Source organism: Meles meles, chromosome 1, assembly GCF_922984935.1.
Source record: "Meles meles chromosome 1, mMelMel3.1 paternal haplotype, whole genome shotgun sequence".
NCBI classification, from domain to species: domain Eukaryota; kingdom Metazoa; phylum Chordata; class Mammalia; order Carnivora; family Mustelidae; genus Meles; species Meles meles.
The window spans coordinates 96651244-96674719 of record NC_060066.1 but is presented as its reverse complement, the minus strand read 5'-3'; the positions used below and the strand labels follow the sequence as shown (position 1 = coordinate 96674719).

Below are 23476 nucleotides of genomic sequence, written 5' to 3'. Positions count from 1 at the left end.
ATAGTCTATTTGAGTGTGGTGCCAACTTCTCCTCTCCAAGAAGATTCCAGTTGGTCCTGGGGAGGAAAGCATTTATGACAGTCGAGTCCTTTTAAGATGCTCTGCTTTTAGGCAGTTAAGAGATTCCAGGAACTCAAATGCCTTCAGCTCGAAATAATTTTTACGCCGCAGTGGTTTATTCTGGACCCCTTCATATGCAACGCACCCGAATGGCACATATTGTGAACACTTGGATTTGGATGGATTTACAATCTGGTTATTTGTGAGTCTGTCAAGCTGCCTACAAAATTATCTTCTTAGAACTGTGGCAGCCTACCCAGAAATTCATGTTCTCTCGCATTCTGAGAAGGGTATCACACTAACAATAGGGGCGTAGAGGAAGAAGAATTGTCTTCTTTCCACGAGAAAGCAAGCACTGTCATTTACAGCCAGAGTTTTTCGAGGTATCCGATCAAGGATACGTGAAGCACACAGACTGTAGGCCTGTGGGTTCTCAGGGAGTTAATCAGACGCACAGCTCTGGGGTCAGAGAAGTCTGGTGCAGGGATGGTTTCTCTGAGTGCTGAGGTGGTTGAGATGGGTGGAGATGGAGGAGAGCAGAGAATCTCTCAGGGAGAGGCCTCGAAGGGAGGAGGCCCAGGAGCAACATCCCAACCAATGCCAGTAGCTCAAGGATGAGGAGACAAAAACGGAGAAACAAGAAACAAATAAAAGGGAAAACGGGAAAGCAACAAGTCTGAAATAAAGAATAAGAGATTCAGTCAAGCGAAGGACAATTCTTGGGGTGAAAAGAGGCTTGTCACGTTTGTAATCCCTGAGGAGGGAGCTCCTGCAGAGGAAAAGCTGGTATACAGACACAGGAGAATAACTGACTGGGTCTTTTCTCCAGGAAGCAGGGGTTTAGCTTTGAAGTAGAAAGAAAATTTTCATAAGAAACAATCTTTGGGAAGAAAAGAGGGAAAATCATGTAACCCTTCTAAGGGAAACTTGGTTTCTTTTCTATGAAATGAGATCGTTGCACTAGATAAGCGCTGAGGTCTTATCTATTTTACAATTTTAATAATAGAATCTCACTGAGTCCTCCGTAGCTGTCTTGAGAGTTTGATTTTAGGACGAAGTTTTGTAACTGATTATGTTATTCATTATTTTGAAGCAAAATACTGAGGGACACATCCTATACTTCTTGGAACTGCTGAAAGAATCCTTATTATTTTGATATCTTAAGGGGCGGGGGAATTGTTCAGTGTCACTTGTGTAATATTCCAGCTTGGGATGTGTAACCTGAATATCTAACCATGAGGAAACAGACAAATCCAAAACAAAGAACACTTTTGGGGGGGGGGTACAGAACTCATCCAAAAAATGCCAATGTCAAAAAGGCAGAGAAAGAAAGTTGGTGGAAATATTCCTGATTAAAGAAAATTAAGTTGATAAGACAACTGAATGCAATATCTGATTCCAGACTCAATTCTGTACCACAGGAAAAATATCCTATGATGGACATTGTTAAAGAATAAAGAAACTAGAACATTGATAGTGGATACAGTAGATTAGAAAAAAAGTATTATATCAATGTTAAATTGACTACAGTTGATAAATTTACTGTAGTTATCTAAAAGAATACCTCCATTCATAATAAATAGACCTTGATATATTTTAAGGTAAAGGGCCATTGTCTTAGCCCTTTTGAGTTGCTATAACAAAATATTACAGGCTGGGCATAAATATATTGCTCACAGTTCTAGAAGCTGGAAGTCTAAGATCAGGGTACAGGCAGGGTCTGGTGAGAGCTCTCTCCTGTGTTAAAGACTTCTCATTGTAATCTTAGGTGGCAGAAGGGGCATCAGGAGCTCCATGGGGTCTCTTTTATAAGGCAATAATCCCGTTCATAATTTAAGAAAACCCCTTCTAATAATACCATCTTCCTTACGGGTTAGGATTTCAACATATGAATGGAAGGGGACAGAAACATTCAGGCCATAGTTGTCATGATGTATGTAATTGACTCTCAAATGGTTGAGAGAGAAAAAGGGGGGGCAGTGATAAAGCAAAGGAAGCCAAGTGATAATTTGGACAAAGAGTACATAGGTGGTCAATGTACTTTTTAAAATTCTTCCAATTCTTATGTTGTTTGAAATTATTTTCTTAAGAATTCTTTTTTTTTTTAAGATTTTATTTATTTATTTGACAGACAGAAATCACAAGCAGGCAGAGAGGCAGGCAGAGAGGCAGGCAGAGAGAGAGGAAGGGAAGCAGACTCCCCACTAAGCAGAGAGCCCGATGTGGGGCTCAATCCCAGGACCCTGAGATCATGACCTGAGCCGAAGGCAGAGGCTTAACCAACTGAGCCACCCAGGCGCCCCTGAAATTATTTTCAAATAAAAAGTTAAAATATACATTGTTAGCTAAAATGATACTTAGAGTTCTATGTGCCAGGCCCAGAAGTTCCAGAGAATTCTACTTTAGTAATAATGCAGTGCCTTACTGAGGGAATCTTTCTTGAAGCAACTGAGCTGATATAAGTTGTGTAAAAAAGCAAAAAATTAAGCATTTTGTGGCAATGTGAATTTGTAATAAAGAATAACTCTAAGATTGTCCCATATTTTCTGGTCAGGCATATGTTTGTCTTATAAAAATTAATTGCTAAACAGAAGGGGGAAAGTAAAATGAATCAGGGAAATTCTAATTGTTGCTAAAGCAGAGAATTCACAAAGGGGATGGTCATCAATGGACATGAAATTTGCCTTGGCTATAGGAAAAAATCGACTTTGTAAATTTTAAGATACAAAGAAAGCAAAGCTAATAGAAAATCTTTCCTTTTCTACTGCCAGGATATTGTCTTACCAAGTTCCTGGATTGTCCTAGAGCAGGCTGAGTTACTTTTTTAGGACATGCAATAAAAGGGGTGAAGATTACAGGGGAATTTGGACTAAGCCAATTTTCCAATTCTTTTAAGTGAGACAACAGATGATCTTATGATGCTGTGTATGTAATGTTTGGGGGGGGGTTTTGTTTTTTTGTTTGTTTGTTTTACTATTTGTCACTGATTTGAAAAACAGTCTTTAATAAGGTCTGCCTGTGAAAACTGGTACCATCTGGATTACGACCACTTCTCACCATTTATCCACCTGGCCAGCAATGCAACCATCTTCCTGAAGGTGGCGCTGCGCGTGAGCGGGGTGCCCAGAGCATGGGGTTTGAAAAGGAAGGGGTTTTCCCGTGTGGTCTCCACGCTGGGGTGCCACACACACACACACACACGCACGCACACACACACACACACACACACACACACACACACACACACACACACACACGGAGGACACGGTATACTTCAGAACAATCCAAAGAGCAAATGGTACGGAGAAAGATGATACAGATAAAGAACGAGGTCATGAGCAGCTCCTATGCCACGCAAAGGTGTTGGGATTAAAATAGCACAACCTTTTGTTCTTATGTTCCAAGCTGAAATAAGGCTGTGGTTCTCAAAGTCATTATTCCATGACCTTTTATTTCCCATTGTCTCGCCTTTTTTCTCCTAATTTTTCTTCCTATCTTCTCTTTTCACTTCCAAATTTGCTTTACAACTGATGTCAGTGTTTTCCACCCCATAGAAATTATATTAGCATTAAAAACAACAACAACAACAAAAGAGAGAAATTTTTTAAGCAAAAGAAATTATATTATCAAAAATTCCTTTGTGTCCTGATCTCTAACTGACTTAAAATATTGCCATAGCCACCAGAGAATTATGGTAATGGAAGATTTTTGTGTTGGTTAGAAAAAAAGCTAAAGATCCAGAGTAAGATGTGTGCATTCTGCTAGCTTGATTGGGGGGTGCAAATGAAAAGTGGCCATTGGAAAATATTTTCTTGTCAATATTGTCTTTTGGAGTTCACCTCACTCAAGGAGAACGTGTAAGAAATGATTGTTGAAGTTGACTGTTTTTTCCATCAATTAGTGTGCCTTGTTCCCACAAGAGTAATTTTTTTTTCCAATTCATTTTTCAAGAATCATTGACAACAGATTTTCTCTATCAAAATATAAAAGCAAAGTACCAGTTCCGCCACAAGTTCTTGGCAATCCTTCCTCTACTTTTTCCCTTCTCTTCCAAAGACTAGAATGTGGCCCAGTTATGATTAGTATCTGTGGAGAAAAACCAGCTGGACCTTAAAACACAAAATCTATTCTTAGTCTTGATAAGTCTTGTCACAGCATGTTGCGTAGTATGCAGATTGATTAATGTTTCTGTGGCAAAGTGAATTCTCCACACAAGCTCTTTCCCAAAGGAGGCCAGTGTGTTTTCAGGTAAACCCAGTCCATGTCTGGACCAACCAAGTGATGCTTCAGACTTTACAGATGGAGCAAAAGTGGAGAGAATTAATAAAAGTTATTTTCCCAAAATTTGTAAACACACTTCTCTAGAAGTACAATCTGCCCTCTACAAAAGAATAAGTGGTGAGTGATGGTGCAGAAAGATCTTCTTCTAAGGGAAGGGCAGTAAGGAACAGACAAAAGCTGTAGGAAGAATTATGTTCAGATTATAGCAGGACAAACTGCATCCCAGGTAAGACAAGAAACATTGCCAAGGAGGTTTTATAGCCTCCTGTTCTTATTTGTAAGAAAGAGTAAACTCTCTCTTGTGAATGAAGTGCATTTATTCTTGTTTAGAAGCAGAAAGGTAAACCAGCTAGCCCCTCATGTTTCCGGTGATTATTTATTTCTTTCATCCATAGAATCTCAAAGCAGTCAGGAACCTTGCAGATCATCCTCTTTCTAAATGAGGACACCAGTTTTTGTTGTTGTTGTTGTTGTTGTTTTGTTTTTTGTTTTTTTTTTTCAAGATTTTATTCATTTGACAGAGAGAGATCACAAGTAGGCAGAGAGGCAGGCAGAGAGAGAGGGAAGCAGGGTCCCTGCTGAGCAGAGAGCCCGATGCGGGGCTTGATCCCAGGACCCTGAGATCATGACTGGATCATAAAGGCAGAGGCTTTAACCCACTGAGCCACCCAGGTGCCCCGAGGACACCAGTTTAAATGACTGTCCAACGTCATATGGAGTTGACGGAGCAACCCAGTCTGTCAACCTCCAGTCCATGGTCATTTTTCAATTCCACAAAACCACCTGCTTAGTTTATCTATTTCCACCATATACACGGAAAGTTCAGCCCCCACCTGCTTTCCTGATCCCATACCCCCATGTGTGTTATGAGCAGCATTCCCACTTAATGTTATGACTTCTCCATATGGTTGGGCCCACAGAGGACAGACACTAGGAGCCCCATCTGAGCTAGAACTCCAAGAAATAAAGAGCTTTGCTGAGGTCACAGCTAGCCTGTCCCAAGCCCCCAGTACCACGTGCCTTATTTTCAGGGGACAGCACTGCATCTCACTTTTGACAGAATGTCTTCCTTTTTGCCTTTGTAGGTTTCACAGCAGCAGCCTCCCTTGTGTCTTTGGCTTGGGCCTTGGCCTCCTACCAGAAGGCCCTCCGGGACTCTCGAGACGACAAGAAGCCTATCAGCTACATGGCTGTTGTCATCCAGTTCTGCTGGCACTTCTTTACCATTGCTGCCAGAGTCATCACCTTCGCCCTCTTTGCCTCGGTTTTCCAGCTGTACTTTGGGATCTTCATCGTCCTCCACTGGTGCATCATGACCTTCTGGATCGTCCACTGTGAGACAGAATTCTGCATCACCAAATGGGAAGAGATTGTGTTCGACATGGTGGTGGGGATCATCTACATCTTCAGCTGGTTCAACGTCAAGGAAGGCAGGACACGCTGCAGGCTCTTCATTTACTATTTTGTGATCCTATTAGAAAATACAGCCTTGAGTGCCCTCTGGTACCTCTACAAGGCTCCCCAGATTGCAGATGCGTTTGCCATCCCAGCGCTGTGTGTGGTATTCAGCAGCTTTTTAACTGGCGTCGTTTTTATGCTGATGTACTATGCCTTCTTTCACCCCAACGGACCCCGATTCGGGCGGTCACCAAGTTGTGCTTGTGAGGACCCAGTCACTGCCTTCACTCTGCCTCCAGAAGTGGCCACGAGCACGCTCCGGTCCATCTCCAACAACCGCAGCGTTGCCAGCGACCGCGACCAGAAATTCGCAGAGCGGGATGGGTGCGTACCTGTCTTTCAGGTGAGGCCCACGGCCCCGTCCACACCATCATCTCGCCCACCACGGATTGAAGAATCTGTCATTAAAATTGACCTGTTCAGGAATAGGTACCCAGCGTGGGAGAGACACGTTTTGGACCGAAGCCTTCGAAAGGCCATTCTAGCCTTTGAATGTTCCCCGTCTCCTCCGAGGCTGCAGTACAAAGATGATGCCCTTATTCAGGAGCGGTTGGAGTATGAAACCACTTTATAAAATAGAAGGCCTTGGAGGAGCCACAACCTCCAGTGAAGGGGTGACAGCAGGGCCGTGGCAATAATGAAACTCTGTCCTAGAATAGGGCAACGGGCTGTAATGTGCTTCGTCGGACCCTCTGTCAGCTGACCGCCTGCTGCTGGTCTCCTTTCAAAAGAGCAGCTGAAGGGAAAGCACCAAACCGAACCGTGCCTGCTCAGTAGGACTCCTTGTTGCTACCAGCCCCTCCTGCCCACTTTTAGCGTGTCCACCAGAGGGTACTATGAGCACGGAAAATGTTGCCTCCAATCAATCGGGTGTTTTGATGGAGTTAACTGATCTTTGCATAAAAATATATTCAGTCACACACGCACATACACACACACACATACACACACATGCTAACACACACGGCACCAGTCCTCTGTCAAAATAGCTTAGATGATTTCTTTTCTTGATGTAAAGCTCTGATTCTGAATATAAAAACAAAGAGAGAGAGAATATATCCTTCAAGACTCCAGAAAAAAAAAAAATAGTACTACTTAGAAAAGAATTTCATAGACCATTCTCATTTGGAAACCACTACCATGCGTGCAAATCCTACCATGGACAGCAAACTCAACTGTCGTTTACATATGTATTCGAATCAATGGAATGGTTCATTTTCAACACATTTCAGGATTTGTTTTTTATTTTAAATTTCAGTCGAGAACATCCTTTCTGACAGAAATCCTATGCAGCACATCTATGGCTTTCAATAAGACCAAGGAGCTCAGTGATTTCGTGATGTAAATTAAATGATAATCATGATTCAGTATTCAGTTGCAAAAATGTAATAAGTACATGAAGAGGAAGCAGGGAAACAAGGCAAAAACGAGCGTCTGACTTCCCGGCCTGCTGCAGTTCACACGGGCAAGGAGGTGCAGAGTGGCAGGAGAAAAATATGCTGAACTGGGTGTTTTGAGACGCAGAAAAGTGTGGCTCTGTGTGACAGCTACAGAGCATGCCATGCCACACCCTCTTAGTGCCAAATACCATCCAACCACAGGACTGACGTGGAAGTCCCAAACACCCGAGAACGAGTGGCATGAGCCCCCCAAACGTGGACGTGAGAGCATACCATCACATTCCCCATTGTGTACAGACTACCCGCCCCCCAATCCAAGGTCAAAGTGATGTGTCTTTTAGAGGCTTTGGGACACTTTTTAGTAAGTATGAGCAGACAATGCAGTGAATATGCTATGAGAAAACCTTCCAAACTGATTGAGGGCTTATCACTAGATCCAGCTAAGATTTGTATTTGAACCATTTGTAAAGTCGCACTCTTACAACAAACTTCTGGGTTTTAAATACCTCCGTACAGCAAGTAAACGTTCCCTGCTTTCTGTTCCCAGTGTCCTCGGTCATGGTGCTTTTTGTTGCATTAAAAGTGCCGGTCAAACTTTGATAGTATTTTTTTATAGTTGGTGCAGAGTGGAATAACTCATGGATTATTTCAGTATTTTTGTAATAAAAATATAGGGTATACATATAGGCATCATCACTTTTTTTATAGACTTGGAATCGTTTAAAATACTATAAGCATCATAATTACTTGGGATGTCAGAAACTGGTCCACAAATTGCGTCAGCCTGCCTCAGCATATTGAGAACACTTGTCTCTTGCAAGATCACCCAGTTTTGCAATGTTGGTGCCCCCAGGAACCTGGCCAGGGGTGCTATCAGAATATCAGGTGACAAGAGAATCAGCTTAACTAGAAAGGGCTTGTCAAGACTGGCCAATGTTTCCCAGGATGTGAAAGCTGTAAATGATTACTTTCATCCATCCATTCTCACAAATCTGACCACAGTGGAAGAAGTCTTAAGCTTCCTTCTCTGGTTTTATATTAACCCAACTTATATATTAACTATTAGTCAAGTCACTAAAAAAAAAAAAAATGAGAGGGAGAGAAGAGAAAAAGTCCATTTAGCTTAATTATTCGGTTATTTGGACTGTACAATCCACTTAAGTTAGTCATGCTTAATAGCCACCTGCCGTAGTGGGTATGTCATAGAGACTGCTGTCCCCATCACATCCACTGGAAATGGCAGAGGGCTCAACCTATGACTTCTTTTGGTACAAAGCCCCAGAGCAATATTTTAAAAATAGCTGATTTTTTTTTATCAGTAGACATATTTTCCTAGTACTCCATGATTTGATCCTCCAAGCAAGATTTCCACTAAAAAATAATAACCTCTTGTTCGGATGTGAAAAGATTACCTAGTCACCAGTAGAGGCCCAGGAAGACGCTCTTCTTGTCAGCAGTTGGTGAAAACATTGCACCCCCATTGTAGAAGGAAAAAAGTGATTATATTGGCAAAAATTCTTCACTTTTGTGCAGGACCATGAGTTATTAGCTTCCTTATTTCCAAGAAAACTTTTAATTGATGATCTTTGGAAATTGAATGGCTCAGTTGAACTATACCTTTGGTTCCATGAGTAAATACCAGATTACAGATAGAGTGGTCGATCAACACAAACTCAGCAGGCCCCACCATGCCTCAATCATGTAAGTCCTGAGTTATTTCTCAATTTGATCCCTCATTTAACATGTGAAGAATGGAAATGAGTGCTGTATGAATAAACAATATTTTGCGCTTTGTCTTGGAGGTTAGAATACAGTTAGGAGGGTCTAAGACGTTTGCATTTTTCAGTGATTTCCCAAATACTGTAAATACTCTGTTATCCAACATACTTGAAGACTGGTGTTTCAGTTAGTCAAAAATTCTTGCTAAGGAAATGACATCTCCACCATAAATTCCAAACTTTCTCAAGATTACAAGAACCAAAAAAAAATTTACTTTCAAGGAAAATCGTGACCTAATCTTCTTTCCATGATTCAGAAAAGCACTTCACTGTCCTCAGATGGTGTGGTGATGAGAACGGTTATTAGTTTCTAGGTATACAGATAACAGAGAGTTTAAAGTATTAGGATTTAAAGAGACATTGTCAATGTACAAGGGAACAAAATTTGATTTTTGTCTTTGTGTTTTAGTTCTTCCTGAGATTTCATTTTCAATCTGCCATGAAACCCTTCACAGACAGTAACCAGAAGATCCAAAAAGAACATGCTATGGTTAACATATAGATTGGAAATGCTGGATTCTTCTTCTGTGGGACCCGACTTTCTATGCCTGAGTCTATTTGGATTCTTTGAGGGGGAGGAGAGGGTCCTGCTGTTAGCACTCACTTTTTGCACAGGACCATAAAATTTTCTGACAGAAAATGTTAAATATTTTTTTTTACTTTCAAATTAGTATTTTGAAATGAAACCATATTTAAGATTAAAGAACATATATATTTAACCATACTGAGATTTTTAAGTATTTGTGTGGAGGAAAAAAAAATTTCCATTTAAATCAAAGTTTGGTTCCCCCATAATGACTGTACTTTAAATTCTCTTGGCCATTAACATTGTCCTACTTAACTATGTGCTGTCTCATTCAATAACACTGACTTTGTAGACACTCAGTTACTATTCACTTATGATAATGCCGTGAAGCAACAAATGAAATAGATTTCTTACTGACTTGGCAAGAACATGCAATTCAAGTATTAGCACAATAAAATAAAAAGATAACCCGAAAATAAATGTATGATGACGTATGTATGCTTAATTCCAAAATGCACAATCTATTTTGCCCTATGAATAAATGAGGCGATAGCACTGACCAATTAAAATTGAATGGGAATCATTGAGATCTCAATGACTGTCTTTTAAAGGATCATAACATTCATATATGTTATATATGTATATATAATACACATTATATTTTACATATATATATACACACACACATATATATATATATTCATACATACACACACAACTAAAGGAACAGAGATGAAAAAGATGAAGTATACACTGCCCTTCCATGCATATTAATTGGTGTGTTACTGACACAAGAATTTAAGTGGAAAAGCTTTTTTCTCCTCCTTTTCAGCCCAAGCTTACAGTCAATGTCTATAAGACATCCACATACTTATAAGGTGGGAAATACCTAGATGCAACTTAGCACTTTGAGCTTAAATAACCTGAACCACTCCTAAAATTTTCATCTTTTAAGCAGTTGAATAGAGTAGTTTTGAATCGTTTCAGTTTCTTCCTCCCAACTGGTTGAATCGAGCCAAGAAAAACTCTTCTGTTCTTAGCAGGATTGTGTAAGGCTACACGTTCACCTTTCAATGTACCAAATGCCATTGAGTGGAATAAGTTCTCCCACAATGTTTAGACAAGGATCCATTTTTTTTTAATGAACCATTTTCTAGACTAAATATATGCTCCCCTGCACTTGCATACATCTTTGCCATTAGCCATTACTGTTTCTATATAAAGTTTGGATGAGATGTCTGCATTTTTATTTTTCTAAGGAGAATTCCTTAAAGCCTTTTTAAAAATAGCTCAGACTGTCTTTCAGAAATATAGCTCAGAGGATGCTTGAAGTGCATGGTTAAAACACAGCTGATCTGAGGTGGTTGTTTCTATAAACTCAGTGATGGATGCAGATCAGCTCATGTTCATTTATCTTCAACAGTCCAGTGTCACTTCTAAAACAATCAAAATTATTGCTTCTGCCAGCCTGCGACTCATAACACCCTTCATCCCCATCTGAAGCCAGGGCATTTCAACATGGCTGAGGAAGGACCATTTCCTTCTACCGCCCATTCACCCTCTGCACTATACCTCCATTTCCAAGTCTCTGGCCCTGGCCTGTCTCTGGCTGTGAAGTGATCTCAGAGGTTGGGTTGAATCTCCCCTGCTCACTCAGGCAGGCTGCACTGTCCACTGCAGAGTTTTCTTTCTGGATCTATGTTTGGTCCAGTTGCTAGCCTAGAAATGGGCATACAGAAAGACTCAATCTGGGCCTGCAATCAATAGTCTCAACAGTAGGATTACTCATTCAACAGGAAAACTCCTCAAAATGTGGGTGGAATTGTATAAAAACACAATGAGCCATTTAATTTTGTTAATTGTAGCAATTAGGCTAGCTCGAACACAGCCTCTGTGCTCACAGCAGAAAGCCAAGTGGAAAAAATGGCAAGCAGCCATTTGTCCACAGAATTGAGGGGTTCAGAAACGCTCCCTTGAGTGTTTAAGGTATCATGTTGTTTGATCGTCCATTTGAAGCTCTTTTTCTAGATCCCATAAGAAAAGAAATCAGACTCTTGTTACATGGCATGCAGTGATCTAAACCCGAAACATAAAACTCCAGTCAACTTTTGTGGTCTATGTTCTGCTCAGTAAGGAATGGTTTCATGTCCTTGAAATGCCTCATTGTTTTGCCAAAATATTTTACTCGTAAATAGTGTACTGAAAAATATGTCAAAAATACTGACAAACTCAAATTTTTTCTTTGGTTATTTTTTTACCCTTAGATTTTCTTGTAGTTCAGTTCCCCATATTGATGGTAGTTTACCATGACTAGGAACATACCATATGCTCAGTGCTGGGCTATAGAACTTAACATATGTGATCTCATTGAGTACTCACAACCATCTACGAGTTAAGTACCATTTACAGATGACAAAACCTAATCTCAGAGATGCTAAACAAATTGCCAGAGGTCCCACAACTAGGAAATAGTGGAGCTGAGAATTGAACATAACTTATAACAACTTTTAACAACTGCATTTTTTTTCTAGAAGACCCAGGAATATTTTTCCACCAACATCAATTTCTGATTTGGCAAGTTTTCAGGAGAAATAAAATCATGGTCTGATGATGAAATTTTCCAAAGCAAATTGCATTTAAAGTCAAATATGTCTTCCAAGATGAAAAGTTAAAAATAAAAATCAGTGATGAGAAATGGAAATTGCTATCACCTGTAATTGAATTTTACTTCCACTCCCTAATTCACAATAGGTAGATATGTACTATCCTTCCATTCTGGTCAACTGGCCTCCTCCACGGCCCTAATCTACACTAAAGTAAGAGATAAATATAAATTAACCAGATGGTTTTTCTCTTATATTCTATTCATGTGCTATACTGGCATCCATTCAGGCACACAGAAAAATAACTAAATTCCAGTGCTTACTTAGACACTCTGATGGAGAGAAAGAGAAAGAGATAGAGGAAGAAAGGCAGGAGGAGGGAGGAAAGATAGATTAACAAACATGTGAAGTGACATTATTCTATCCCATTTCCATGATTTTTCTCTAAATTTTATGTCTTGCAGTTCATAAAATTTAATATTTAAAAAGATTATTATACCATTAGCTTGACCCATCATATAAATTGAGGACTCTTAGCTTAGATTGAAAGGTTAGGTGTAAAGAATAAAGCAAAAATTTACCAAATATTTGTCAAATTGATTATAAAATGACTGATGTGTCCTTTCCCTCCTCACTTTTGATGTAATATGTCTGAGTTCCAGGATGACAATCGAAACACATTTGATGACATTGTATAGAAAGTTGTGTGTGATGTTGAATGAATTGTTTCTAAACAAGTAGCCAGTAATAAACCCTAAATTTTCTCAACCTTGGTGTTTATATTAGAAAAGTATGCAGTGATCAGTCTAACTTTAATGTACGAAAAATACAATCTTCTCTCTTCCTGCTTTGATAAGATTTAAGCAGATCTTGATGAAGATATGTTGAATTAGAAGTCACTAATTTTTATAGACAGTAGCATCTAAGAGATCTAAGTTTTACTTCAACACATTCTTTTATAGATAAGACAACCAAGATCCAAAGAGATCAGGTAGTTTTTGTAATCAGGATTCCTTCACTCATCTGTTCTGTAAGCATCACCCACAGGACTAGCACTGCCAGGCAACACACAGCCAGGTGCAGAAAGAGTCTCGTAATCCAGGGACTTGTACTTTGGTTATTAGTAGCAGAATAGGAGTCTTCAGACTTCAACTCCTTTTTGCTCTATTACACAGCTTCTATTTTTAATATCTACATTTAATTCCATACTAGAGCAAAAAAGAAACATAGCTTTTCCAATATTGTATTATGGAAGCCTCATAATAAACAATGGCTACACAATGACAAACATAAGATCATGATATACTATACGTATAAAAATAAGATGACAATGGTTGACTGTTTATTAAGAGAAAAGTAATTTTATGATTTGTTTTTATGTCTCTTCAATACTAGACATTTTTAAATCAAGGTCCCAAAGCAACAAAAAGAAATTGAAATACTTTTTTGGCACATAACACTTGACTCAAAGCAATCATAAGTGAATAATCTTTGGAGATATTCCTGAGAACCCCTTTTAACAAGAGGCATGAAATGAGGAAGAGTCTGAAGACTTTTCTAATAGGCTACTTCTCTGATCTTCCGGAAATTCCCTTCATTAGCACATACGCTGTATCTCCAGCATAGTAGTTATTTAGGAATAACACATTTCCAGAACTAAGCCTCCATTACTGCAACCTGAGAGGTTGGTCTAAAGCCATGCTTCCCATGCCCAGGAGAGCAACACTGTGCCTATTACATTCAGAAGTCGCGACAGCCAGACTCACCTCATTAACCATCCTGACATATGCAACCATGTCTCTCCCTGCAATATGGCCATGTGGTTGGCTCTCCACAGATGTAGGAAGTATATTGCTTCAAGGTAACTATTAACTTGCATAACTAATTTGCTCCAAGTGAAATAATTCTGATCAGGGAATGCATAAACCCAAAGGTTCTCTAAGGAGTAAAAGGAAAGAGAAAAAAAAAAAAACAGATTAATTTGTATAAGCACACAATAATTCAAAGAATCCCTTGAGGGGCGCCTGGGTGGCTCAGTGGGTTAAGCCACTGCCTTCGGCTCAGGTCATGATCTCCGGGTCCTGGGATCGAGCCCCGCATCGGGCTCTCTGCTCAGCGGGAAGCCTGCTTCCTCCTCTCTCTCTCTGCCTACTTGTGATCTCTCTCTGTGTGTCAAATAAATAAATAAAATCTTTAAAAAAAAAAAAAAAACAAAGAATCCCTTGGTGAGTCCTGTTAAGCCTCAGTATAACAGTTGGCGTAACAACGGTGGGAAGTGTGAGGCACGGCTTCTAAGTTCAAGCCACTCTAAGTAGTTCATTACTGTGATTACTGCTACTTTAGCCATTGCACTAGCTGAGAAGAGTAGAGTTTTGATATGATGTTTGCAGAGCAAAGATCATGATAATAAAACAGATCAACGTCAAAACTAATTAATCAACTTGATAAGTAAATATTACCAGCCCAGTACCAACACAAAATGTTCTCTTGTGTTCTTATTAAAGCCTGTCCCCTAACTCTGTTATTAGAATTTCAAAAAATGTAAAGTTTCATGTTTTTATTATACTTCCATCTATCAGATGAAGCTGGTGGCCCTCTCCTCTCTCTATTGCTTGATTTGCATCAAAATGGAACTAATCAAATTCTTATTTCATTTAAGTGCTACAAATATTAACAAATGGAGATGTTGTGTTTGAGCTAATTTAAGTTAACTGTTCTAGTGGCATTCTGGTATGGGGTTGTATCAACTCAACACTCTTAATTATTCCAAATTAATCCATTTATCAATAAGTTCTACATCACCCCTCAGTGGATTGAAAATACAGCTCAGGTTTCTATCATTGTATGAAATTCCTACTTTGATTACAAACCAGTAAAACGTGCCTTAATCGACATCAGCATTTCAGTCCATTGTGATTCTGGAAAATGAGTGAGTCGGGTTCTGTTAAGTTAACTTAGCAATTAACCTTCGACCTGGTCTTTCTGTGGGCCCCACAGTGAATTCTTATTCTATTGAAATTGGGAGCAAGAGCACACCATCCTGTAACCAAAGGAGATTTGTCGGCTAGTCAAAGAATTGTCGTTTTATATCCCTCTTTCAAAGAACCCAAATATTCAACTTTCCTTATTAAACTTTCTAATGTATTGTACATAGAAAAGGAAATGGATTGCTGAAATATGTTCTGAAATCCTGGAGTGTAACCTTTGCCTTGGTCTGAATCAAAGGCTTGGTGCCCTGAGAAGAGGAATAAATCTTTCTAGTGCCATGAGGAAAGGGAAGGGGGACGAGCCAGTCACTCAGAAATGTGAGCCTCGACTGTCACAAAGATGTATATTGCTGATGGTATCGATTCCCTTCTTTTTTTACAGAAACATCTTGGAACTTGTCAAGCTTTACTGAAGGTGATTTGCGTTAATTAATGCAACAGACCCTTAATCTTGCAAATTCTTGACTTGTAATATTGTAGCCAAGCTACCGCGAGGGAAAATTAATCAGTTAGTGGGAAGGAGCCCTCGTTCCGTGCCAAGCTGTACCCAGGCCTGAAGAGAAAGACCTCTGTGAAGTAGAGCACTAATGAATTCGTGCTACTTGCTTCCTCATCATTCATGCTATGAATATTCATCTGCTCCATTTGTTTTTGCCATTAAGCGCTGCTTTGAAAGAAAAAAAAAAGTCAATGGATTCCTGGGGCTTGCATAGCTCAGAGAATAGGTACTGGGTCATGGAGACTCCTTAAATGGATACAAATCTACTTATTTGGAAATGAAAAAAAAAAAAGTCATTGTCATCTCTTTAATGATTGATCTGTCTGAGTACCGTGGCTGCCCTCACTTGGTTTCTTCAGAGTACTGTTGTCAGCATTGTAATAACGAATTTATGAAAATTGAATCTGTAATTCCATTCCAGAGGTAAAATCTGCATGGATGTAACTGTTAAATAATTTGATTCCTGCCTTCCTGCAATTAACCTTCGATAATTGAGTGGTGACATTGCCGGTTCAAACCGAGGTACCTAAGTTTATGGTATTGGCCCTCCTGTTGTTTCTGAGACCTGACAAAACGTCAGTTACAAACTCTGAGATCAAGTAGAGATTCTTATTGCCTAAATCTTCATTTCAAAGTAAACAAATAGTCTCATAATTTAAAAAAATCATGGTTCTTTCCCACTTGCTTCTCTGTTTTCCAAGAAAGAGTTGAGTTGCAGGATAAGAGTGAATATACTTCACATAATTGTCTCAGAGTTTGCAAGCATCAGGCATCCCTATGTTTTTATAAAGTTTCTGTCTAACCTTTTAGTAGAACAATTTCGGGAGTGAACCCTAGATGAATGAGTGAAAGTCATCAGGTTTATCCAAAAAGCAACCTAGCAGAAAAATTTTAGAAAAGAAGCAGGGATCCTTTTTCTTGGGTTTCAAAGATGTTTCTCATTGCCAAGTGACCATCTTAGTGATTTGAGAGCTACTGAATGGTAGTCCCAGATAGAAGTGTCAGTATTGTGCTGCATACCCTATTCTGTCAAAGTCATTTTTCAGAACTAACTCTTGGCACCAGCACTGAAATTTAATGGCAAACACTGGCCTACTACCATGTAATTTATTTTCAATTGCAAGGCAATGAAAACTAATAAGTTGAAGAAAATTTTAATTTCCTGAACTCCACAGCCAAAATGGGCACAAAGACACTCTGTAACATACAATGAGCTGGTTGACTGTGGGGACGCAGGGGCAATAAATAATCCTCTTAAGCACAGCTCATGAGTGAGAGGCTATAAGCTGTGTTGGGACAGAAGGTGATTGAAGAGGATGTCTACCAGTTGCTCATCAGGAATATCTACCTTTTTACAGAGCAAAGGTTCAAAGTAGCCCCTGCCATTCCCTAACTATGAGGATAGATACATCCATATATGAAGGGCCAAGGCAGAAGACAGAGAAAATATCATGGGTTTCATGTCTGAGACTAGTAGTAACTCTGTCTTTAAGGAAACAGCTCTCCTTGGTCATTGGCCCCTATACTGCTAGCTAGCTCTGCATACCAAGAACTTCTGAAGGACTACAAGATGAGATATTTAAAAGTATTGTAAGTATTCCTGCTTGTAGAACATGAACCACTGAATTAGCCCTCCTTTTCAACAGCAACAAGATTCAGGGTTACTATGGCCTTACTCATCATCCCATTGTAAATATATCATGACATCATGAGAGCCTCTGTGTTCAAATTCACTAAACCAGGTTTACATGTCCTAGGTCTGTGTATCTATCCCCAATTTAGAAAAAAATAATTTTTTGAGAATGATCTTTAGAATAATGGAAGTGAAAAAAAAAAGTGGACAGTTGAGTAATTTTTCACCATCCACAAAACCACTAGAGTGCTGATAGCCCTAAAGCTCTGATTTTTTTCTTTTTTCTCATGAGTAAGTTTCTTTTCACTTAGGGGCTTTCAACATCTGAATTTTCCAAATGATTGCTGAACCATCTTCACTAAACTGAAGTAGACACTACGGCATTGTTAAAAAATAAAAACTGTCCACACGAAAGCAAATATCCAATGAAAAGTGAAGAAGTAAGTCACTCAAGCAGTAAATTTGGTCTTTGTGACATCAAACATTTGAATACTTAGGAAAATGCATGTGTTTGAATGATAGAATTTTTCATCTGGTTGTCTGGTGTTGTCTGGATAGACAGAAAATGCTCAGGTGTTGTAGGTAATGAGATTTAACTTTCTCGTGCAGTAATCTATTGCTGGTGATATTCTGCTGCTCAAAATCTCTTTGTTGTGCAAAGAGGAATAAATAATGCAGAGCAAATGCTATTTGATTTTTATTTACTTTTGGCAAACACATGAATGGAAGAGGTTTGGGAGTTGTTCCGGGGGTATTTAGATGTGATTATGGCACAGACCTCCTTCAGAAAGACCGTTCTGGAGGCCTGCCACTCTGCTTCTTCCTGCCAAGGAAACGTTTTATTCAGTTCCTTTCCATCCTTTCTGATTCTATAATTGCCCCCCTGTTCTTCACATAATCTTCATTGTTCCCAAAGTCTACTTGACAGGATTGTTCAAGAGAAATACAAGTTTGTTAAGTTTTTATTCTTCAAATAGGAAGTTTTCATTTTAAGGATTACATCATTCAAGCAGAAAAATAATGTAAAGGACTTAATGCAGTTATTTTATGGTGCATGTTTTGGTGTTGACAGAAGTAAAAGCATTTTTTTCCCAATTTCAATAAAATGCATTTTTTTTTTTTTTGACTTGGTTTGTTGATGTCCTTTTGATTGTCAAGGACTCACTGGTTATACATATTGGAACCTTAGTGTTTCCTTTGTAGTCATGGAAAAGAGAAAATGTCATCAAAGGGAAGTTCACGTTCCGGAAGGAAGTTTGCAATAGTCACGTGACTCTTGTATTTGTGATTATCTGTGGACATTTTCTGCCTTGTTTCATCTGATTGGGCTCTGGATTGGTGAGTGTATTTCCTCAAATTGTGTGCTTACCCCATTTACTGTTCTGAAGCTGGACAGAAACGCAGGCAAGTTATTCCGACTGATTTTATTTTCCGTGAGATTCTGTTGCAGAACTCACTCTGAGGCATTAACTGTAAGCAGGCACATCGAAGGTATGCAGCTATGCAAAGGTCATGAGAGGATTTCCGGAGAAAATCTAAATACTTGTTTTGTACATTCTTAGGTAGTGTTTTGATTGTGTCAAATTCTCCATTTCAGTGCCAACTTAGAATGACTTCATGGGGTAAGCTGTCCTCATCCTTGTTGGCTCCCTCCTCCCATTAGTTGCAGAAGTTTCCCTGAAATCAAAATGGGTGCTCCACCTTGTGTAGCAAGGGCTTCCAGCCGCTAGGTGTCACTGCTCTGTGCTAATTGTGTTTTGTCAATGCTCCTTTGGGTGCTCCTTTGGATGCCCCTTTGAACGGTTTGCTAGTCCCAAACCTGTGAAAGCCTTCCAGGCCAAGAGAGCTGCTACTTCCTATCACAGATGTACATACCAACCTGATTTGGCTCCGCTTTCCTTTTTCCTTGAGATTTTTACTTCACTCAATCCTCTTCCAAATCTTTGTACCTTCATGTTACCAACAGGATATTTAGTTCAATGTTTCAGTCAGCTGGCAATGAAGAGGCAACAATCAATTGGCAACTACAAAAACATTCAGCACTTCGTTTCAGTTATCTTTTATTATGTAGTAATTGAATAGAATTTATGGTTTAGTAGAAAACTAAAAATCCCTGTTTTGACTATAATGACTTTTTATAATATACTGAAATATATTCTCTGAAACAGTATCGTTTTACACTATGAAGTCTATTCCTTTCTGGAGACAAAAACATGGACGGGCCCTGGTCCACCAGTGGAAACACAAGGGCGTGGAAGCTGAGTCACTGGAGTCCTCATTCCTGGTTTGTCACTTCAGCCTCAGAAACTCCTCTTCAGCCTCTTTTGTTCCATATGTAAAAGAGAGATAACCTTTATCTACCTACCTCATAATGGTGTTGTGAAGATGAACTAAGTTGATAAAGTGCTTTGACACTTGACAACTAGCATCAGCACAAAGGAGGCCTGTGTGCAGCCCTGAAAAGGCTGTGGGGTGGGGGGGGTGGAGACAGCCTAGCAACATGACAGCAATAAGTCACCAAGCAGAGAGTATAATTATTCATGGTCACTTCACAGATGTGAAACCTTTTCTTCAAAGGTCTATATAGAACTTTTTTTTTAATTATCAGCTTTTTAATGAGAAAAATGAACTCCTTTCATACAAACATTGAGAAGCTTCATATAGAATGGCAATTTTCCTCTTAGCCAAGTTGCATTTTACTAAATATTTATTAAATGTATCCAGAGGACTGGGCTCCTTCTGATGCCTAATCCCTGATTCGCATGCTGATCCCAACTTGCATTTTCCAGAATACCTGCACAATACCTGAGTTCAGGACTAATAATTGCCAAGGGGTGTTCTGGAATCTGCTACCAGGAGGGAACATTTTTAATAGATATTATTGGGATTAGATTTTGTTGTTTATGGTGACATTCTTTTTCATCCCTAAGATGGTACATCTCTCCCTTTGCAACCCAATAAAAGAATGTAAAGCCTTATTTCTTCGAACTTCTGAGTTGGTTTATTTTCAGATTATAAATAAATTTTAAATTTTTCAGAGAAGTGTTTACACAAGGGCTTCTATATAGTGATTTACAAGTATACTTACACATGCATAGATCTGAGTGTACAACTATAGAACAAAGGAGATGGTGGGAAAACAACCATAGGGAAAATCCTATACAACTTCTCCCAAAAGCAAATGCTTTTTCTGACTTAAATATTTAGTCCTGGTAAGAACTAGTGCTAAATAACATAATTTGGAGTTATAAATATTTGTCATTTTTGAGTCATGGAGGCAATATTGTAAAGTAGGAATACAACCATGGAACTATACTAACCATTCAGGTAATGTTTGAAAGATGCAACTTCATGGGAGAAAGTTATGTACATAAATATTGTCATTGTGCCCTTAGTTGATAATTATATTCTTTTGCCAAAAAAATGCATGCTTTTAAAAATATGAGCTAAGGTTTCAGAAAGTTTATCTTGTTAAGTGGGTTTAAAATCATGTTGTGCCTGGAGAAACATAATGTACACATTCAACACAATCTCTTCTGGATTCTAAAATCTAGTTGCTGGTGTATAGCTTAAAATTTCAGATTGGTGAAATATTTCTAATGCATGGAATTAAATTTTCTGAAGCATGAATTTAACCTAGGCAATTATCTGATCCATTAAAAAAATGTTTATGTTGCCATATCAGACTTAAGATAAATACCATTTTTTAGACTCAAAATATGAGAAGTGTGAGTCAAAATTATTTGAATTTCTCTGATCTTTTTTCCAGTCCCAAGCATCAATATTTTTCAAACCAAAAGTGCAGCAGAATATCCTTGTTTCCAAAGGGAAATATACATGTCTTTCTATTATTTTTGTGCAAGAAAACTGAAGTTAACTGCACTAGATTCAGGGGTATGCAAATAAGAAAAGGTGTGGCGGCCTTTTTGAGGGGTTGGCCAGGTGCAATGGGGATAACTCATAATTGGGAGGCTTTACAACAAAGGCACAAAACAGAATCTAAAAGTAGTAGAACTGGACAACTCTTTGAAATGATAGAAATGAAATTATTCACCAAAGAGATGAAAAAACAGGTGGAGACAGCATGTTATCAGACAGAAACTATACATCTAATTACTGGGAAAAGGGAAATTTGAACCCCCTATATTCTACCCTTAAGTCTTTCCAGCCCACATGAAACTGGCCAGTCTTCCCTGAAAATAGTAGACTTTTTTAGAAAACAAATTCTTAGCAAAGATACATGTGACTATACTGTCATGGACCAGCCAATATGTAATTATCATGTATGTGATGCTTCATAAATGCAGTTGCCAACTTTTATTACTTCTAGTTAATTCTATCTCATAAACATGTGGCAGAAAACACATAGGAAATTCTATTTTGCTCCAAAGTAATGCCTGCCAATTTATTTATACCCACTCTTATTCCTGGTATATTATTATCAGCAAGCTCCTTTCATATCTAGATGGTATTAGATAGCTAAAAAATGTTTTCAGCAAATTATTTATTGAAGGTCTCACCTGAAGCTTCTCTTTAGTGAAGGTGGCAGGAGGAGAGGGGACTTGGGTAAGAACTTTGCCTCTATTAAATTGTCTCTGCTTTTCTTCTCAGTTACCAGACAGCTCAGTAGCCTGGAGAGCAAGATGTTGTAAGACATACAAATTGGGTTTTTCCCATTCTCAGAGCAAGGAGGGCAACCAATGAGCCAGAGGTTACCACACCTTTGAAACCAAATAGTACATGGAATTTAGGGCTAAGACAAACAAACAAACATTGTAAAGTATGAGCAACATCATCTTTCCTGTTGGTTCTTTCCTTGGTTTTAACTGAATTCTTTTTACAGTTTAGATCAGAAGTTTCTAGTAATGATAAGTAATGCCATTTTATGTTATAGCTTCAGTGCAGAAATGGTGAAAACATGAGTCACAAACAAAGCTACCAGGAATACAGACTTTGTCTGTAGTGACATCTTACCTAGCAAGTTAGAAACAAATACTACTTAATATTCTGATTTCATTAATAACATCTAGTTTTTTTTAAAAAAGGAGCATCAAACCATTGCACAATATAAACCTGCTTCCAAATGGCAAGGATTTTTGCTACTGATATTTGTTCTTCATTCTGCAGTTATTTTAAGTAACTAATTTTCACATCTAACTACCTCAGCTACTGTTCTTTTATTTAGAAACATGAAATCATGCACTTTGTAACCAACAAGTTTTTCATTTAAAATTTCAAAAGGATACTTGGTGCAAAGAAATTTTCAAAAATTTGTATATGATATAAGAAACCCAACCTCAGGAGGTTGTTCTTTAATTTTGTTTGTTTCTAAGTTTGATTGGGGTAAAATCTCATTTCCACGTAACACGAAGAGAAGCTGCTCTATATTTTCTTAATTTGCCTTAAACATTTTGTGCTCCTCTCCCTGTTCAATTTTTTTTGTTTGTTCTAAATCTATCTCTGAAAAGAAAACGTAACAGGTGGCAGATGAACATCAAACAAGAGAACGGACCAATCATTTCTCAGTTCCCTGTTGTCAACTCTGCATGACATTCCGATTGTGCAAAATTGCCATTCCTGTGCTTCTCTCTCCCATGACCATTCCAGAAGGTCTGAGAGACCAAACGTGTGTGTTTAGGGAACAGTGTAGACATTTCCCCCAGTACGAGCACAGTGCCTGGACCCGAATGATAACCTTGGCATTTCTTGTGCTTTTACTTTGTAAACATTGTACAAATATATTTGGAATTTTATTTGAAATGAAGAATTAAACTAGTTATTAATTTTTTTCCTTCCTGTAAATATATATATTCAAACTCCATGTATCCAAACATTCCTTTAGCGTTCGGATTGTAAGAGTGTCTTTATTGGCTGGAGGCCGCCGTCTCAGGCCGTGGTCCCATGTGCTCTAGTTGAAAGCACAGTGTGTGGAGTATTTGATGTACTATAATACCATAGTTATTTTGGTCTGTTAAGTAAGTTGCAATTTGTGATGAAATGAAGTGGAAAGTAGTGCTTCATAATGAACAAATTTCCTTGGTTACATGATTTTTTCTTGTAAAACTTTAAAAAAAAGAAAACTTGAAATTTTATATATTTGGATTTTGTAGATTTTTTTTTTATTTTATTGCAACACAAGGTACCAAAATCATTAAATAAAGTACACTGTGGTCATTTTAACAGATATCTGAGTTCTTGATTCTTTCTAAGTCTAGGAAGAGAGCAGTCATTGCAGGTCTAAGACGGGAAGA

General features: G+C 38.6%; 1 protein-coding gene across 5 annotated transcripts in view; it reads left to right on the top strand.

Moving 5' to 3' along the window:
• Positions 1-23353, top strand: part of XKR4 (XK related 4) — a 455755-nt gene extending 432402 nt beyond the window's left edge. The window contains exons 3-4 of one of the 5 annotated variants that reach the window (XR_006820972.1): positions 5427-7560; positions 17537-23353. Coding sequence is in view for 1 of the 5 variants with exons in the window: in XM_046024143.1 (XP_045880099.1) it covers positions 5427-6373 (947 nt within the window). In the remaining 4 variants the exon portion in view is untranslated. Of the gene's footprint in view, positions 1-5426; positions 10058-15475 lie in introns of those variants that run through there. The other 4 variants (XR_006820970.1, XR_006820969.1, XR_006820971.1 and 1 more) reach the window with 4 other exon arrangements.
• The last annotated feature ends 123 nt before the right edge of the window (positions 23354-23476 follow it).